This window comes from Dermacentor variabilis, chromosome 2 (assembly GCF_050947875.1).
Source record: "Dermacentor variabilis isolate Ectoservices chromosome 2, ASM5094787v1, whole genome shotgun sequence".
NCBI classification, from domain to species: Eukaryota; Metazoa; Arthropoda; class Arachnida; order Ixodida; family Ixodidae; genus Dermacentor; species Dermacentor variabilis.
Window position 1 is genome coordinate 59495249 of NC_134569.1, and position 19553 is coordinate 59514801.

The following is a 19553-nucleotide window of genomic DNA, read 5'->3' on the forward strand; positions in this document are numbered from 1 at the left end:
AGGCAAGAGGGTACAGACAATGCAGATTTCCTGTCGCGACATATGCGACTGTGTACACGTTTGGCTTCTTTGGGTTGCTGGACACATGTACAGAACTTTGTGTTAATGCGGACTGAGTGTATCTAATGCGATTAGCATTCTTACGGTACCTCATGCAGTTTCCGGGGGCTGACTATCTATCTATCTATCTATCTATCTATCTATCTATCTATCTATCTATCTATCTATCTATCTATCTATCTATCTGTCTGTCTGTCTGTCTGTCTGTCTGTCTGTCTGTCTGTCTGTCTGTCTGTCTGTCTGTCTGTCTGTCTGTCTGTCTGTCTGTCTGTCTGTCTGTCTGTCTGTCTGTCTGTCTGTCTATCTATCTATCTATCTATCTATCTATCTATCTATCTATCTATCTATCTATCTATCTATCTATCTATCTATCTATCTATCTATCTATCTATCTATATATTTATCTATCTAATCTATCTATCTATCTATCTATCTAATCTGTCTGTCTGTCTGTCTGTCTGTCTGTCTGTCTGTCTGTCTGTCTGTCTGTCTAATTAACTAACCAAATAGCTAATTAACTAATAATGGGTACTCATCATGCTGCTGTGCTGAGGGAACAAGATTTGAAGCCAACCGTCAAAGCAACTTGGGTCATTGAGCATGTAAAACTGGCTACGTGGCACTGGGTATGTGCCCCTATTCTGTGAACACCCTTGATTCCAGCCTGGTAACTGGCAACAATGTGCAACTGGGCATGCGCCTAACTGAATGAGCCCCTCTCTTCTCAACTTGGGTCACTCGGTGTGCGACGTTGGGTGCGTGCCGCTCTACCATGACAAAAAAAAAAGTTGTAATTCTTCGTCGTCCTTACCACCGGGATGACGAGCGTTTAGCGTCGACGCGTTCGAATTCATGACTATGTATAGCGGCGTTGAGGAGCTTGGCGCAATGTGAACAGTAGTAGGCGTGCGCGCTTATGTGCATTCTGATGAACGGCGTGTGTGTGCCGCTGAATTCCTAGATCTTATGTCACAGCCATAAAGCGAAAAGGACATTTTCTTTAAAAAAATATTATTTCGAAGCATTCGTGCCCTCCTGGTAAAGCGAGAATTTGAGGCGCAATAGGACTTTAGAAAGCACGTCGATGATAACAATAGAGTGGCTACGTTCAGTTGTAGTCGTAGTCAGTCGTTAACAAGTGAAAGATCATCTTCCTGCTTCCCCGAACTATATAACTAGAATAAATTGTAATCGGATAGCCTTTACATACGCTGTCGGAGCAAAACTATCCCGACTCCTGTAAAGGACTGAATCAGAAGTAACGCAAATCATTAGTTCTTAAACTCCAACAACTTTTAAATTCTATATATTTTTCTTGTAGCAAATATGCTAACACCAGCAAAGTCTTTCTTATTTACGTGGCCATTCGAGTTAACATGTTAACATTTTATTTTTCGACACGACATGCACAAAGAGAAGACTATGAGAGAAAGAGAGATAGGGGGAAAGGATAAATGAAAGACAGGGAGGTTAACAAGGACTGAGCACTGTTGGCTACCCTGCGCTGGAGAAAGAAAAAAAGGGAGGGAAAGATTAAGAGAAGGTTTCTTGGCTGTTGGGCGGAAGCGAACCTGCGTCATATATATTCTTCAACCTTCTCTGGATATACGTTCACACACGCACCTCATGCAGGCTTCGTGGCGGTGCCACCAGATGGCGCAGCCTGTCCAGAGAGTAGGTACGAGGTGGTGCGTGAAATCTAGCAAGGAATTATGGTGCCAGCGCTAACGTTCGCAAATGCCATTCTATGTTTCAAATTGAATATCTTAAAAATCTGTCAACGAGAGATCGTTAGGCCGTTGGATTTGGGAGCCCGTGGTAAAACCAGAAATGAGGCAGTGCAGTGTGACATGGATTGGGCCTTTCTTGAAGTCAGAGAAGCGCAGAGCGAAATTATTTTTGAATAAAGTCTCAGGAACATGCACTCTTAGGCAACGTTACACCCTTTGGCTTGCCCCTTCTGCCCCACAACAATAATCGTTATCTGCCTTGATGCGTTTCCTTTCTTTAACGCTGCGAGCCCGGAACTTTCCAGTAACGAGCGGCACGCGCGTTATCAGAAGGGGCACTCCAAAGGGTGTAAACTGTTCTATGCTGATAACACGCGTGCCGTTCTTTACTGGAAAGTACCGGGCTCGCAGCGTTAAAGAAAGGAAACGCATCAAGGCAGATAACGATTATTGTTGTGTGGCAGAAGGGGCAAGCCAAAGGGTGTAACTTTGCCTAAGAGTGTGGATGAAAATAAATGGGCAGCTAAAGTGCACAAGTATCTGTACATGAAAAGCGCGGACACAGAATGGAGGAAGAGCTCAAGAGAGTTGGCGACCGAGTACAGGGTAATTGAAACTGTAAATAGACAACCAGGAGTCATCAGAAAGAAAAGCAGAAAAACAGAGACAGTTAATTGGATGCAATAATATGGAAACGAAAAGGACCATAGAGATTTACAAGGATGAGAAGGAAGAAATCAGAAGGGAAAATCTTTACGATAGCACGAAGGGCAGCGCATTGCTATTTGAGGCTCGAGGCGGTTGCCTAAGGACAAAAACGTACCGGAGCAAATATTGGCAACTAGATGAGGCATGTGCATGGCTGCAGCGAAAATGCGGAGATTACTCAGCACCTCCTAAAGGAAAGCGAAGGGATGCCCCCAGTGAGAACCGTAGGTAACGTACACCTTTCAGAAGCTATTAATAAAGGGAAAATCAGACATCCACCCGTTCGTAGCAAGTGCTACAAAGGAAACCCATACGGTTTCATCGAAAGAAAAGCCTCAGAGTTGAAGAAAAAATTCGTCCTGGTCCGGGACTCGAACTCGGGGCCACGGCCTTTCCGGGGCAGCCGCTCTACCATCTGAGCTAACCAGGCGGCTAGCAGATGGCAGGGCGAAGTCGAATTTGTCGACAACACACGAAGCAAAGGCAAGTGTTTGACGTAGTAGTTCTGCGGAAACCCGCAAGGTGGGGAGAAGTAATGAATAAAGGGAAAATCAGACATCCACGCGGGTTTCCGCAGAACTACTACGTCAAACACTTGCCTTTGCTTCGTGTGTTGTCGACAAATTCGACTTCGCCCTGCCATCTGCTAGCCGCCTAGTTAGCTCAGATGGTAGAGCGGCTGCCCCGGAAAGGCGGTGGTCCCGGGTTCGAGTCCCGGACCAGGATGAATTTTTCTTCAACTCTGAGGCTTTTCTTTCGAGGAGCCCGTATGGGTTTCCTTTGTAGCACTTGCTACGAACGGGTGGATGTCTTATTTTCCCTTTATTAATTACTTCTCTCCACCTTGCGGGTTTCCGCAGAACTACTACGTCGAACCTTTCAGAAGCGCTTAGGCTTAATGTGGACGGAAGCGTGAACCGGTGAGCAAGAGAGGTTTAAACTATTGGTGGAAAGAAAGCAGGGAAGACTATGGTACGACCGGATCTCTTCCAGTCATAGCTAGCGGTACAAGGTATGTTTTGAAGGGAGAAGAAAGATTAAGATGTACAGAAAAATGCTAGATAAAGAACATGTGCAGTATACCCGAATAAACCAAGCAGTCTATGTGACTATTTGTCACCGCCCCGTTTCTGAGGAGAGGCCATTAAATCATCATCATCATCATTATCACCATCATCACAGTAGCGCGAAAGAGGAGCCAAGCGTCGTACACATCCAATGCAAGACTCGTTTCGGCGGCGGTTGTGTGATGCGCGCCGCCTAGTGGCTGAATGCTAATCGTACCAACGTCCGCATTCATTGTGAGATATGGGTTCTGCCGGAATATTTCGTGATACCTTCGTGGCCGCAGTTTGGTGCAAATTTTGTGACAATATCCTTTTTTTTTTCTTCTTTGCGAAGCGACGAAGAGCAGGCGGTGCCACCTATGGGCACCAACCTCTCCCACTGCATCCTGTCGGTACTAAATTCTTTAAAAATGCTGTTACTGTTTATTCTTTAAACTTTACTTGTCTGTATTTGAATGGAGGGAACGTAAGAGACGCCAGCCTAGCGCAGCCGCCGACAGTGAAGACGAAGGCATACAGGAAGCAGAAGCCACCTAATCATAATCATAATCATAGCTACTTTATTTCGCGTCCGAGCGAGGGGAGACTGGGACTAAAGATACGAAGGCCTGGCAGAGGTCCCGGACCCCACACACCTAATCAGTAGCACACTCCAATTCCACAACAGGCGCCCGTCCGGTCGCCGGGACGACGAGCGTTTAGAAGGAGGAGGAGGAGGAGGAGGAGGAGGAGGAGGAGGAGGAGGAGGAGAAACATTGATCGAAAAAAAAGGGGAAAGCTAGATAAGCTAGCTTCGACGCACTAGAATCCACGACTAACGTATGGGCACGCGTTAAGGCGCTTTGTACAATGTTAGCGGCAATTGGATGGCGCACATATGTGCATTCTCATTAATGGTGTGTGTACCACTCCATTCCTAGCTTTCAATTCCTTGCCATAAAGTGAAAGGGACCTTTCTAAAAAAAGAGGGACAACTGCTTTCAAAGAATTCGCCCAATCCTGCTAAAGGGAGACTTTAAGGCGTACTAGAACTTGAGAAAGCACGCTAATAATAACAGTAGAATGACTAGTTATGTTGGTAATTAGCTTCTAATAAACCGAACTAAATAACTGAAGTAAATTGTAATCGGATAGCATCATACGTTATTGGAGCACAATTATCGGAACTCGTGTGATGAACCGAGTCAGAAGCAACGCAATTCATTATTTCTTAAACTGGAACAAGATTGAAATTCTATATATTTTCCTTCGTTGTACCAAATGTGCGAACACGTGCCAGGCATTTTTTTAACGTTTTATTTTTCCACGCGACATGCACAAATAGAGGCGCAGGAGGTTTTAATTGACTTCGTAATAAGATTCGATTAACTTTAGAACGTCTGCATTTCGGGGACGACGAGGCGCTCGCAAAAGTAGAACCTTTCGTATTAGAGGCCAAGACCGTCTGATTCCCTTAGAAAAGAAAGGAAATTACTCCCAACCACTGCCGTCGAAAGAAAGCAGCTGATTGGACCTAAATACGAGCGAGCGCTTCAAAGGAACCGATCATGAGCCCGATAGGAGGAATGAAAGCAAGACGATCAGAGAAGGACAATAAAAGGATAGCTCACGAAGACTCCCACGGCACGCCTTTGGAAGGAAAAAAAAAAGGTTAGAAATGGCGAACGGAGATTTCGAGGCTTTGAACGTCATGGAACAGCATATACGCCGGAGCCATGAGTTGGAAAGATCATTCTACCGCACGCTAACTGTATCGTTTGTGTGCTGCAACAGTCCGCACGCTATTTGTTTATTGTTGAAGCTCATTTATTAGACGAAGTTACGTTTCGTTGTTTCTTTTTCCCGTTGACGTGGGCGTGACGTGGGTAGAGACGCATGACGTAAGCCTCACTAGAACGCTTGAGCCCGCAGAATCACCGTACTACATATACCGTATTAAGCACAGTGGTATCGACCCAGTGACAACCATGTGGGACTTATTTCAGGCGTATTTTAAGCGTACTTTAAGCACCCATGGCGCCACCCGTCATAGGCGTGCCACTAAATTTCCAGTAGCAAGGTTACCGCAATGTAATTCCGACCGACACTTGTTCCACGAGGACGCTCAACAATATGTGCGTGATAATAGAGAGTTAAAGCTCAGCGGGCCAGCGGGGGCTCTATTCTCGACACGTGTGGCGGCTGCACGGCCGCCATTATCCGCCATGCTGGCTTTCTGATTGGCTGTCGAGAGCTCACGTGTATTGAAATTTGTGCCGGGAAGCGGAAGTTTTGCAAAATGCAATCATGCGTTTTCATCAAGATGACGAAATGTTACGTGTAGCTGCAAATTTTATCGACTAAAACTTTTTTCTGGTTCTTGGCAGCGATATTGCGAGTTTAGTGCTTTAAAAAAAGTGAGCGGTAGCGTGCAGAAACCCGTGCATTGCTATCTGCAATTTCGCGAATACGTGGTGGTGTTCCATGATAGCCGCCATGTCAGCTTGCTGATTGGTCGACGGAGTATCCCGCGAGGAGTGTAACAGAAATGGCCGTTTGGTAAACGTCAATTTGACGTTGCGTGCCGTTGCACTGGGTCGCCATTACAGGTATCTTCCGCCATAATTTGTGGTCTTGCGAGCCGCGGGAATTATGCTAATGAGCGGCCATGTGCAATGGCGTTCGAGAGGCATGCGTATCGCCGCATTTTCCCCGTCGTTTAGGGCCATGAAAATATTTTGTTCCTAACGCGTGCTAATGGTATTTGCATCGCTCTCAGGTGTTTTGGGCCATCATTTCTTTTTGTTAGAAATTGCGTTCATTTGTAGTAATACTGGTTGAACATTACAAATCTTCGGCGACTTTTTGAACTTTTCACTGATGTGTCTGTATTGTAATCAAGGTTAATGACTTTTCACATCATCAGAGGTTATGAGAAAGGCGGTTTCTTTAATTTATAAAAAAAAGATGTACGCAAGGTGGCGTCTTGAAGATTCCTCACGCGGTGCGGGTAAGCGGCGAACTGAACAAGAGACGGCAGCGCCGGCGCTTGCGTCGCGCAAGCGGATACCTCTGGCGCGCGCAACACTTTCGGTGATATTCGACCGTTTCTCAGCCAGCCAAGCCGGGCTGAGTCACTTGCATTTCACGAGATAGCGATAACACGGCCTAGAACGTGCACTTATCACTACTGATTGGTCGCGTATGTCGTCTCAACGTGGAAAACAGGCCCGTTGGCGCCAATATGTGATGAGTCATTCCGTTCCCCGGAGACACGGCGCAGAGCTAATGAAGCTGACGACGGCATGTACGCAGCAGACGACGGAAGCAAGAAGCGTTTTCGACGGAATAACGGTACGCTTTGAGCTAGCTTCTTTATTTTTAGTGAGGAGAAAAACTGTCTTGCTTTATCAAGAATGTTAGGTTCAGTGCAGTGGCCGTCCAATTACGCCACTTGCGCCACTTTGCTACAAATCGACTTGCCCGCTGCGAAAAAGTGCGGTATTTCCGCGTTTTCACGTCAATACAATGTTTTCAGTAGGGTTATTCAACTACTCCACTATACGAATCAATTTGTGAACATTTAAATACAGCCACACTTATTTTCTGAACACCCAATTTTTCATACAAGTCCTAAAATTCGAACGCATTCGCGGCACTGCCACGTACCCCATCGAGTCAATGTATAAGAACGTCTGAAATTTTGGACGCAAAAGACCTTCGCCGTCTGATTTTCCAGAATTTTTGCCATGACCACAGGTCCGAAACTGCATTAATCGAAGCCGCCACCGCGGCCATATTATCTCGCCGCCTCGAAACGGTGCCCTCGCACGCATATCCACTTGCAGCCGTAGCTACCACCGCGGCAACGCTAGGCCTAGCTACTTCGACGTTAGCTACCAAGCTTGCCGTTCGGCGCCGTATTTTTCATTGAAACAATTTGCCTCTATTAGCAATGGCGCCGACGCCGCCTTTGCAATCCTCGCCAATGGCTTCAATATACCAAGTACGGCGCGTTGCATAATACCGGCCTCAAAAGTCAGCTTCGCCTTAATACAATAATGGTACGCAGTGAAGCATACAAAAGCATTGCGGTGTCGGAAGGTGCAATTTTCAGGGGACAGGGTATGTTCCCCTTATTATACACGCGTGCACCCGCCATCTCCTATCACAGTACGAGCACCTATGCGCCTAATAAGTCTACCGGCGGGCCTTTAGAACTATTTAAAGCTTTAGGTGCATATCTTTCTTCTCGCTAGCCTATAAACTTTTATTTTATTGTTTGCCAATTAAGTTCCTTGTCCACCCTAATAAGGTTTGCAACATAGTGTGCATGGTATACCGTCCGTGGGAAGACAAGTTTAATTGGTTACTATTGTCTTTGTGTCTTCCTTCACTGTTGAGCAGCACTTGCTGACTGCACAGTAATAACAGGCTTCGCGAAATGGCTACAGATTACTGCTGTACTACTACCAATTTTCTACTCCGAAACTGCTCCAAAATGCTCGTGTTGCTGCTCCTAACCTGCTCCAGAATGAAATTTTTCTGCTCCAAAAACTGCTCCATAGCCGAAACTGGCTAGACCACCACTGCCAGTGCCTTCATTTCAGTTTCTAAATCAAAACGTCAAGCATTCGTCACGTTACGAAAGCAAAACGGGGGGGGGGGGGGGCATAAGCGCCATTTTGTACGCGTCACGCCTGCGTCACGCCTCTAAGAATATGGTGAAATGTCCGCAATAAAGTCCATGGACGAGAAAAAGTTTTGGAGGACGCTTAAGCTTTGCTTGTAAGAGTGGGACGCGATAGCATTCAAAGATCCCTCACTCCTTCCCATACTTCCCGGCAACTTCAGCTTATGTAACCGTAATGTTTACCGGGAAACACTGGCGGCGAATGCTATGCACGAAGGCGAGCTTTCTACTGGAAACGCGGCCTCTTGCGTGGGCCACGATGCGGTGGAGGCGAGCGCCATCTGGAGCTGTTGCAAGGAAGCGGGCGCGCCTTATGGCCTTCGAGATTTGCGCGCGCAAATCTGGGAGGCCATGGCCGCTCTATGAATGGTATGAACGCCGGAAAAGGGGTTTGTAGTTTCCTTCTTAAATTTCCTGTAACATAATTATGTATTCTCATGTATTGAAATTACAATCAAATGCTATCACGTCTGTAGGTTGTGTGTAAATCGTACTTTACTTTTCTATGTATATTACCTTGAGAAATTAAATTAATTCAGTAACTTCCTTGCGCCACATGGAGGGCTTGCGTGGTTGGGTATGCGTGGTTCGAAACTGTTTTTGCTGGAACGACGCCCGATGCTGTACGACGGACGCCGACGCTGACGCCGGATTTTCTGCGACATGGGGCCCTCTAACGCTATCGCGTTAATAATAGGAGGGAGGATTACGTCACACAGGCAGCCTTGGCAAGCGAACACTTCGTTACCCTCCTCGTCTTCCTTTCTTCATGATAGAACCCCGGGCATGGAGGAAGGAAAAAGATAGGAGGGAGCACACAGCAACGCGATTGAATTCAACCTTGGTGGTCCAACACGCGATCCCACGTCTAAGTGCGCGGTTGGTTTTGTGATCTTCCCGCTCTGCAGGCAGAGCCATGGCAGGGCAGCTGAACAAGTGCGCAACAAACAAAAGCTACTGGCGCAGCTACTGGGAATCAAACGCCTCAGCAAATCTCGATTCTTGCTCCGTGATCTCGACGCAAGAGGTCACGTGTTGGGCCACCCCTGTGGCTTCGCGGAGCATTCGCTTGCCAAGGCTTACTGCGTGACGTAAAGCTCTCTCCTATATCTTTTTTTTTCCTCCATGGCCCCGGGCCAGCGTAGACGCCACTGCGCATGTGCGGTATGCTGGAGCGGCCAGCGTCTTTACGGGGCGCGTCTCTCGCTCTCTCATATCCTCTCACCAGAGGAGCGTGCGCAGCGGACCAACGTTTTTGCCAAGCGAATGGCGACCATTATATCCTTAAATATAAATTACGCGCTCCCTATAATACCGTCCTCGATGTACTGCAATATGAACTATTACAGTCGCATTGTCTACCGTATCGCGTTGCACCGGGATTGCGTCGGGCTGTATTGTATCGCGCTACGATCGACTACGCATAGCTGCGGTCTCGATTAATCTGGTCAACGAATTCCCATTGCACAAGGACGGAGGCTCACAGGATATCACGCAGCTACCAGCTAATTTCAACCCCGACAATGAACAACGCCATCCAATTACAGTTCTCTTTTGTCTCGCAGCAGCGCCTGTCTCACAGAGAGCCGGTTCCTCTGAGACGTCCTTTGTGTCGCCTCCACTCCAGCCCTACATCCGTTCCTGAAGAGACGAGGACGCTAATCATAGGGCAGGCTCTTTCCGCGCAAAGCGACCGATACAATTTATTTGTCTTTTCGCGGCAGCTGATTACGAGGTTGTTCCTCCCGTGTGCCTTATTAGTCTTCTTTTCCTTCTTTCTTCATTCTTCTTTTTCTTTTCAAGTCAAGCGCGGAACACCTATGGGCTCGAAACGTGCAAGAAACTGAGAAATTCTCTCGATTATCAGAAAATCAACTAGCGCAGTAATTGCTTCAAGCTCGGTCGCATTCTTGTATTTCTCCGGGTAATCGCAAAGCACAGCTTTAGCAGTCTAATAAAGGTTCCATATTAAATATTCATTACACTGCGAGCTGCCGTTAGGTTCGCCGGTATACAAGTCTTCGTTAAAGTTATTGCCTCGATTTGTTTTCGTTATGACGAAAGCAGCGTTCTTCGCTGTCTCGGTGGGTCAGGTTAAATGAGGAGAGGCCACGCTAGCTTAATTGGCTTGCACGCACGGTCCCGGTATATGTATGCACGCTGCCACACACAGCGCATGGTGGTAGCGTTACCAATCGTGCAGCTCCTCAATCTTATTCCGCCACTGGCTGTGCTTGCTTCCACTTGTTTAGGGGAAGCGTTAAGCGATACGCGTTCAGACGCGGCCGAAACGGCGCGGCTGCGTATAGAATGATATACGTTGCAGATGCGTTACAGCACGTGGCATTGTGCCCGAGGGCAAACGCAATAAATCACTGCGAGTTGCCCGTCAAGTCAGCTTGCCTCGCCGCCCCCACTCTCGCAAATCGCGCCTTCTGGCAGCGTTCCCGGTTTTTTTGCAACAGCACCCAGGACATTACAAACCGCGTATGCACGAGCGCGTCGCGAAATTTCTAGAACTCCGTGTTTCACTCTGTGGTTCTCGAATTCTCGGTTCCAGAATTGGCTATGCACCTTTCGAAAGCGTGATTGTTGTTGCAAAATATTGGTATGCGCATTGCAAAGCAACGAAAATGAAAAGGAAAAAAAAAGGAAGTAACGTTAATTTCCACGCTCCCTCGGAAACCCGGCGCGCATTGAAACATACATCGTCTACAACGAAAGCCTCTCCATTAATGACTACCACACGTCGTTGAAAAGTGCGTAATGGACTCCCATGACACACGCGATCATTCCATGCACTCTGCCTCCACGAATTCTCGCCACCTGGGCAGCTGGAATATAATAGAACGTGTTGCAAAAACACTGCGCGTTGCAGCCGCAGTGAATCGCCCACGGCTCGTGTGCACGGGGTCATTAATGAGTGTGGCCTATACGATGCAGAAAGCGCACGAATAGAAATATCACTTAGTATAGCCAGTATGACCTTCCTTACTCGCATAATTTGCGTGTGAATACTACTTTCCATTACGCGAAAAGGGACGCATTAATCAAGTTTCGGCTGGCAGGAACTTCCGGCTTCGTGAAGAGGGAGTTCGCTCAAGAGAGTGTGTGCATGGTGAGTGGTGAGGACACGAGTCTAAAGCCAACACAGTTAACGCAAAATAATTTTTTTTCGTTAATAAAGCTCGAAGGAAAATGCCAGTCTATATAAGCAGATCGGCCTCGCCGCTGCCCTCCAGCAACTGGGTTCCACACCGTGTCTCACTTGTTACGCGCAGCGCTGTGAAAGCTAGCGATTTAGCATCAGCTAATCGGGAGCCGAATGCAGGATTCTATAAGCAACTTTCTGGAAGACACGCGGGCACCAGCGATTACTCTGAAACCTTCGATGACTAATGTATAAAAGCCGACGCGCTTGACCCACTGATCAGATTTCGACGATCGCCGACTGTGTTCGTCGCTATCGTTGTGCTTAAAGCGTCCCCTGTTCTTGTGGGAACGGGTTCTCTCAATAAAAGTTAGTTTCGTCATTCACAGTGTTGCTGCTGTGTTCTTTACCGTCACTACTACGTGCTATCTGGTGGAGGTGCTGGGTATAGTATGCGCACCTCCGGATGAACCACCCTCTATGAGTTTCTTTCTTTCTGCCTTTCTTTCTTTTCGTCCCTTAAATCCCTTAACCCTGTGTAGATTAGTAAACCGGAAGCATGCCTGGTTGATTTCCACACACACACACACACACACACACACACACACACACACACACACACACACACACACACACACACATATATATATATATATATATATATATATATATATATATATATATATATATCATATGGTGTTCGAATTAAGTCTTACAAGAAAACAAAGCAAACTGTTCGAAATTTATAGACAACACACAGTCTGTCTCAACTTCTTTTTCTCGAGAGCTTCCAGATCGCTGCATGGTATTACCCACGGCAGTATTACCGAAGGAACAGCGCTGGCGGCGGCTGAGACAGACGGGACTCAGCGGGACAAAGCTGTGCTACGCACTATAAGGAGAAGTGGTGGCTCAGCCTTAACTGACTCCTTGATCCCATGGGAGCAGCGTAATTGATGGCTCCTCGGCGAAAGGCGAGGCGCTTAAGACATCGTAAAACCCTGGCTCTGCTTTCCCTTCGCGCAGAGTGATTAACTCTCGAGAGTGCCGCCGCCGCTGCGCGCGTTGAATTTTGCGATAAATGAGGAGCGCCCGGTTTTTTCCGGAACGTTGTCTCTCAGCACGCGTCGGTCGGCCGCATGCATGGTGTGAAGAACCTGTCGTTTCAGAAAACACGCGAGTCGAGTAAACGTGCATATATATATATATATATATAGTTGGGGAGAGAGGAGATCTAAGAGTCGGATTCCTGATTAATACGGATGTAGCTGGTAACATACAGGAGTTCTATAGCAGTAACGGGAAGGTGGCAGGTCTTGTTGTGAAATTTGATCAGAGGTACAAATTGAAGGTCGTACAGGTCTACGCCCCTACATCCAGTCATGATGACCAGGAAGTCGAAAGCTTATATGAAGACGTGGAATCGGCGATTGGTAAAGTCAAAACAATATACACTATATACTGATGGGCGACTTCAATGCCAGGGTAGGCAAGAAGCAGGCTGGATACAAGTCAGTGGGGTAATATGGCGTAGGTTCTAGGAATAGCAGGGGAGAGTTATTAGTAGAGTTTGCAGAACGGAATAATTTGCGGATAATGAATACCTTCTTCCGCAAGCGGCATCGAAAGTGGACGTGGAAGAGCCCGAATGACAAGACTAGAAATGAAATAGACTTCATACTTTGCGCTAATCATGGCATCATACAAGATGTGGACGTGCTCGGCAAGGTACGCTGCAGTGACCATAGGATGGTAAAAACTCGAATTAGCCTAGACTTGAGGAGGGAACGGAAGAAACTGGTACATAAGAAGCCGATCAATGAGTTAGCGGTAAGAGGGAAAATAGAGAAATTCTGGATCAAGCTACACAACAGGTATTCGGCTTTAACTCAGGAAGAGGACCTTAGTGTTGAAGCAATGAACGACAATCTTATGGGTATCATTAAGGAGAATGCAATAGAAGTCGGCGGTAACTTCGTTAGATAGGATACCGGTAAGCTATCGCAGGAGACGAAAGATCTGATCAAGATACGCCAATGTAGGCAAGCCTCTAACCCTAGAGCTAGAATAGAAATGGCAGAACTTTCCAAGTTAATCAACAAGCGTAAGATAGCTGACATAAGGAAGTATAATATGGATAGAATTGAACATGCTCACAGAAACGGAGGAAGCCTAAAAGCATTCAAGAAGAAACTAGGAATAGGCAAGAATCTGATGTATGCGTTAAGGGACAAAGCAGGCAGTGTCATTACTAATATGGATAAGATCGTTCAAGCGGCTGAAGAGTTTTATACAGATTTATACAGTACCAGCGGTACCCAAGACGATAATGGAAGAGGCAATAGTCTAGAGGAATTTGACATCCCATAAGTAACGCTGGAAGAAGTAAAGAAAGCCTTTGGAGATATGCAAAGGGAGAAGGCAGCTGGGGAGGATCAGGTAACAGCAGACTTGAAGCATGGTGGGCAGATTGTTGTAGAAAAACTTGCCACCCTGTATACGCAATGCCTCATGATCTCGAGCGTACCGCAATCTTCGAAGAACGCCAACATAATCTTAATCCATAAGAAAGGGGACGCCAAAAAACTTGAAAAAATTATAGACCGATCAGCTTACTGTTCGTTGCCTACAAAGTATTTACTAAGGTAATCGCAAATAGAATCAGGAACACCTTAGACTTCTGTCAACCAAAGGACCAGGCAGGATTCCGTAAAGGCTACTCAACAATAGACCATATTCACACTGTCAATCAAGTGATAGAGAAATGTGCGGAATATAACCTACCCTTATATATAGCTTTCATTGATTATGAGAAAACGTTTGATTCAGTCGAAACTTCAGCAGTTATGGAGGCATTACCGAATGAGGGTGTAGACGAGCCGTATGTAAAAATACTGAAACATATATATAGTGGTTCCACAGCCACCGTAGTCCTCCATAAAGAAAGCAACAAAATCTCAATAGAGAAGGGTGTCAGGCAGGGAGATACGATCTCTCCAATGCTATTCACAGCGTGTTTACAGGAGGTATTCAGAGACCTGGTTTGGCAAGAATATGGGATAACTTTTCTATGCAAATGAGGGGGGGGGGTTACATTTACTAGCGCAAATGTGAATAACGCCCACCATTCGCCATAAAAACGTGTAAACGCCCAAAAGAGAAATGAAATAAGGTGTATTTTACAGTTACGTCTGTACGATACAGCTCTTCTTTACTCGGCAAACAAACAACGACGTCAAATGGACTCGCGCAGGAAAGAAGCGCAGAAAGAACTCCCAAGAACAAGCAAAGAAGCGAAAGTGTAAAATAAAGATTACTTTAGTAGAACAGAACTTTAAAAAATAGCAGTTAGCAACAAAGGCACATGGACCGCGCAGAGATAGGTTACTCCGCCAGCCAATTACAGAAGCAAACAAAATCGTCATGCGGCCTTTTCAAAATGGCGTCGTGCTTGATACCTCCGGAGCGTCTGCTGTTCTTGAAGAGTCTTTTCATCGGCGGAAGCAATGAGGTGTGCAACAGACATGGACACAATGTATGGAGTCTTCAAAAGTCTGCGGTGCAGTTCATTTCACTGTTGTACCCGTTTTACTCATGAAACTTCACTGCCAACTGAAGTGAAAGTTCACAACAAATAGTTGTAGCGAAGCAAGCATGTTATTTCAGTTCAATAAAGAATTAAGCATTCGCCATACCACTATAATATGCGAGGGAGAAGGTATAAAATTACTCACTAATAATTTTATTTTTGTACTTAACGTCTTATTTGGGTAACAGAAGAAGTCTGAAGTACGAATTATTTGCAGCCTCGCGGAGGAACAGTGGCCTGCGGTTATGAGGGCGTGGGCGGGGCTTCATTGCAGACTTAAGTTGTATCTGCCTATAGTAGCGTTTTTTTAGCTAACTCTGGAAGAATTATACAGAAATATGTATTGGCAGGGCAACCACAGTCCTTTGGGTCCCTCGTTTACTGCTCTAACAAGTGCCACAGCCGACTCGTATTGTTATTTGGGAAGTTCAGTAACGATGCGTGGCCGCCAGTCGCGTACAACCGCGTATGGCGCAAGAAGCTGCGATTGTAGACGTACTGCGCCCACCGCGGCAGGTTAGAAAAGCATCTACATAAGCACAGCAGAGAAGTGGCTACGTTAGGCAGCTGTAATAACTGTAGAAGCGTCATTCAGAACACAAGGAATTGTCCTCCACTTCCGGCGGCGTTCTCTCTACTTTCTTTTTGAATAAAAAAATGTTGATCCATAAATATTTCCCTAAACAACGGTTATATTTGTTAATTTTCGCTTTTCCTTCCTGTTTGGCTGTTGTCCTGGCTCTCTCCCTTAATAGATTGCTTAATTTCTCAAATCGTTGCGACTCTTGTTTCCAGTTGGCAATTTTGCACGAAGAGAGCTGTACAGTTAAGGAAAAACCAGACTAGTTAACAGGTGACAGTCATATTGCCTATCAGTTTCAAGGTTATTGCAGGGATTGATGATGAATGCTATCTCGCATTATTTTATTTTCCACCTTATCTAACCCATATCACGGGTATATGGTTCCGAGGATCTGTCAGCGTCGCAGCGAGCCGTCACTCGAGGAAATAATGAAACAAAAAGAAAAGTTAAACGCAGTTGGCATGTTCTCTGGCCGCAACTCGTTCCACCTGCGTACAGACCACCTGACCGCGAACTGAATCCATTTCCTGGTCCCTGGATCAAAAATTAAATTAAATTACAGGGCTTTACGTGCCAAAACCACTTTCCGATTATGAGGCACGCTGTACTAGGGGACTCCGGAAATTTCGACCACCTGGGGTTCTTTAACGTGCACCTAAATCTAAGTACAAGGGTGTTTTCGCATTTCGCCCCCATCGAAATGCAGCCGCTGTGGCCGGGATTAGATCCCGTGACCTCGTGCTCAGCAGCCTAACACCATAGCCACTAAGCAATCACGGCGGGTGTCCCTGGATCAGTCTAAACGAAGAAGGTTGAACTAACGAAGCAACAACGATGCGCGTGACCATTGAATAGATGGTGACAACTGAATGCATATCGAGTTAATCGCGTGGGCACCGAATTGATGAGAAAACTGGCCTTCACATCCCAGGAGACGCCGATAACTACCGCCATCCGAAAGGAGTGAAAAAGGCAGCAAATTGTTTACCATCGAATAGCTGTCAAATCTCAACATTGATTTGGCGGTGCTTTAGGGATGTGTGTGAGAAGTGGTGGCGTGGGCGGGGAGTGGGGGAGGGGGGTACGCGTCATAATTTCGGGGGGGGGGGGGGGGGGGCCGGGCCCCCCCTTGGGTACGTGCCTGTGTCAAACTATAGCTGTAGCTCAATCGTATGTGAATTCACTGCTGCCCAGCTGTAAAGATATATTAAAGGTGACCTTTCTGCGAATCCGAAATCCTTTGACTGGAAAGTTGCAGTCCATTGCACTGTCAGACTTCGTCTAACAAGAGAGAGAGGGGGGGGGGCGAGAGAAAGGGTGAACGAAGGAGGTGATGTCTGACGTATGTTTGGAGACGCGAGTGGGCAGAATGGCGCCACAACGTGGGGCGTTAGGTATGCATGTCGAACGACAAAGCGCAGATATCATAAGTGGCAATTTGGCATCTCGTTATCGCAACCGATATAGTAACACTCGAAAATGCTTTTGCGACGCGCCGATTTGTAGGCGAATATTTATGGCGTTCGTTGCAAGGACAAAGATAGTGGACGTTATCACGTAAAGATAGTAAGTATCACACGCCGCCAGCGGTTGATTCCAAGCCCTCATGAAGGGCATTTGCTGTAGGTTACATCATCTTTTGCTTTGATGAAAGCGTAATCGAAACACGTGTCCAGTTTCATTACTACTGAGATTGTCATGCCGTGACACAGCGAAGCACGTGTTTTCAAGGGGCGGTTCCCAATTGAAGGTTTGTGTGACAGGCAAGCGGGTGCGTCGAAGCTCGCACCGGCAAGGTGCGCCCGTATATTTTTTCCCTTCCTTTATTTCATTTTTCTTTTTCGATATCGCATACAGAAACTACATGAAGCGCTTAGTATTTAATTTGTCGCTATCCTAGCGACAAATCTACATAAATGCGTTCCAGAGCAAGCCACTCTGCAGGTATCGCAAAGGACTGCATGGGTGCCAAGGGAGTTGAGTGCAGAAGGCAGCAAAAGTAATGTAGGGGAAAAGACGCCTGCTCTTCATCAACTCTTTCAGGAAGCTACGAAGATATTTTGAACTAAAGCCTAGCCTATTAGAGTTACTGTAAGAGTTACTATGAGAGTTACTTCTACTAAAGTAAAAAGCGCATTCATCGCAAGCACCATGTACATTCTGCTCAAAAAGTCATGCGGCCTTTTTTTAGAGCCTCCGCCCCACCAGCTGCTCAGCACCACGTTCTTTTTTTTCTTTTTTTTTTTCTTTTTTTTGTTACGCGATATCGTTAGAGGCCCCGTGTCGCAGAAAATTTTACGTCGGCGTCCCACGTCCGGCATCCGACATCGCTCAGACAGAAAGAATTTGAAACGCAATTCCGAACCACCCGTACGCATCCACTCTTCTACCACCAAAGGTGCTCATACCTTGTATTTCATTCCTTACGAAGTTATTCCTCGAAATTCTGAGACCGGCAGCCCACAAACAAATGTAATGGAAAAAACACCGACGGCGCATATCTTTTATGTTAGCCCTTCTCATAGCGTAATATTAAATGTGCGAAACAGTAGCCAGGAGATCGACCCACGCCAGAGGCCGCGTTTCTACCAGGAAGCTTGCCTTCGTCCATAGCGTTCGCCGCCAGTGCTTCCCGGTAAACATTACGGTTTCATAAGGTGCAATTGCCGGGAAGCGTGAAAACCGTTCAGGGGTCTTTGAATGCTATCGCGTTCCACTCTTACAGGCGAAGCTTAAGCGTCCTCCACATTATTTCTTTTTCTTTTCGGCGTCCATAATTATGACTACACTGATTACCTCACTAACATGTAATTTGTCAAACCTTGCCTCCAGTATTTCGATTTTAAGTCAAATCCTATCTCCGTATCTCTGTTAGCCTGCCCACGACGGTTTAAAGTGCGCACTATAGGAGCATGACGTAACAACGTGACGTTACAGACACTTCGAAGAGAAGCGTCGGCTTTGGTAAAGAGATGTGGTGACCCTGTTCCCTCGGGGGTCACGTGCCGCGCATACCTTGTCCAACGAATCCTCGGCCGCGGCCAGCGCGACGACGGTCTGCCTGCGGGCCTGCTCGCTCCAGGCCTGGTACGCGCTGGCCACCGTCTCGCGCGGGTGGACCACGGCGTGCATCGCGTGCGAGGCGAGGCTGACGCCGTAGTCGCGGGCGTCCGCGTACTTCTGGAGGCCGAACGTGGCCGCGTCCTTGATGATGTCCTGCGGCGAGTTCTGCTTCACGGCCGGGTAGCTCTGCTCGATGCGGTCGAGGCCCTTGCAGGCCAGGCTGTCCACGTAGTTGATGGGGCGGGCGAACTTCTCCAGCAGAGGCAGCGAGTGGCCCACGGCGTACGCGGCCGACTTCTCGGCGGTGCTGAGCGTGTAGCCCAGCAGGCCGCTGCTATCCTTGACGTGGTTGTAGGACTGCTTGGCCGTGTCCAGAGCGGTCGACACGACCGGCAGGCTGGTCACGCGGCTCACGAAGTGGCTGCGGATCATCGGCTGGCTCGTTGTCTCGGGCATGGCTGCAGTCATGGGGAGGGGGTGGGATGGGGGGGCGGGTATTATTAGTATGGAACAATACATTTGGCGCCGTCTGGATGATGATGATGTGTGGTGTTTTGTGGCGCAAGGGCCAGATTTGGCCAAAGAGCGCCATGACAAATGGTGGTGTTAACGATGTAGTATGGAAGATGTGACTTGGCTGTAAAGTGGCCTAAAAATAGTCGCTGTAAAGTGCGTAAAATCTACGTGCTATAAAATTATGGCAATGACTAATGACGAAGACTGTGAAGATTAAAATCCATCGTAAAAGAATGATGCATTGTTTAAAATATTCGAGACGTTAAATTGCTTAAAGCACTACTGCCTCGCCCGAGCCCTTGAACCACAAGGGCCTAGAGGCATGTGCTATTCAAAATAATTATCGCAGCGGCATCCTCTGAAGAGAGGAAGCGCTACGAACGTGTGGGGCTAATAACATGCAACACAACATCT

General features: G+C 47.0%; 1 protein-coding gene across 1 annotated transcript in view; it reads right to left on the minus strand.

Moving 5' to 3' along the window:
• Positions 1 to 19553, minus strand: part of LOC142571936 (uncharacterized) — a 44926-nt gene that overhangs the window by 3691 nt on the left and 21682 nt on the right. The window contains exon 2 of the mRNA XM_075680667.1: positions 18576 to 19081. Coding sequence (XP_075536782.1) covers positions 18576 to 19079 — 504 coding nt within the window. The 5' untranslated portion in view covers positions 19080 to 19081. The remainder of the gene's footprint in view (positions 1 to 18575; positions 19082 to 19553) is intronic.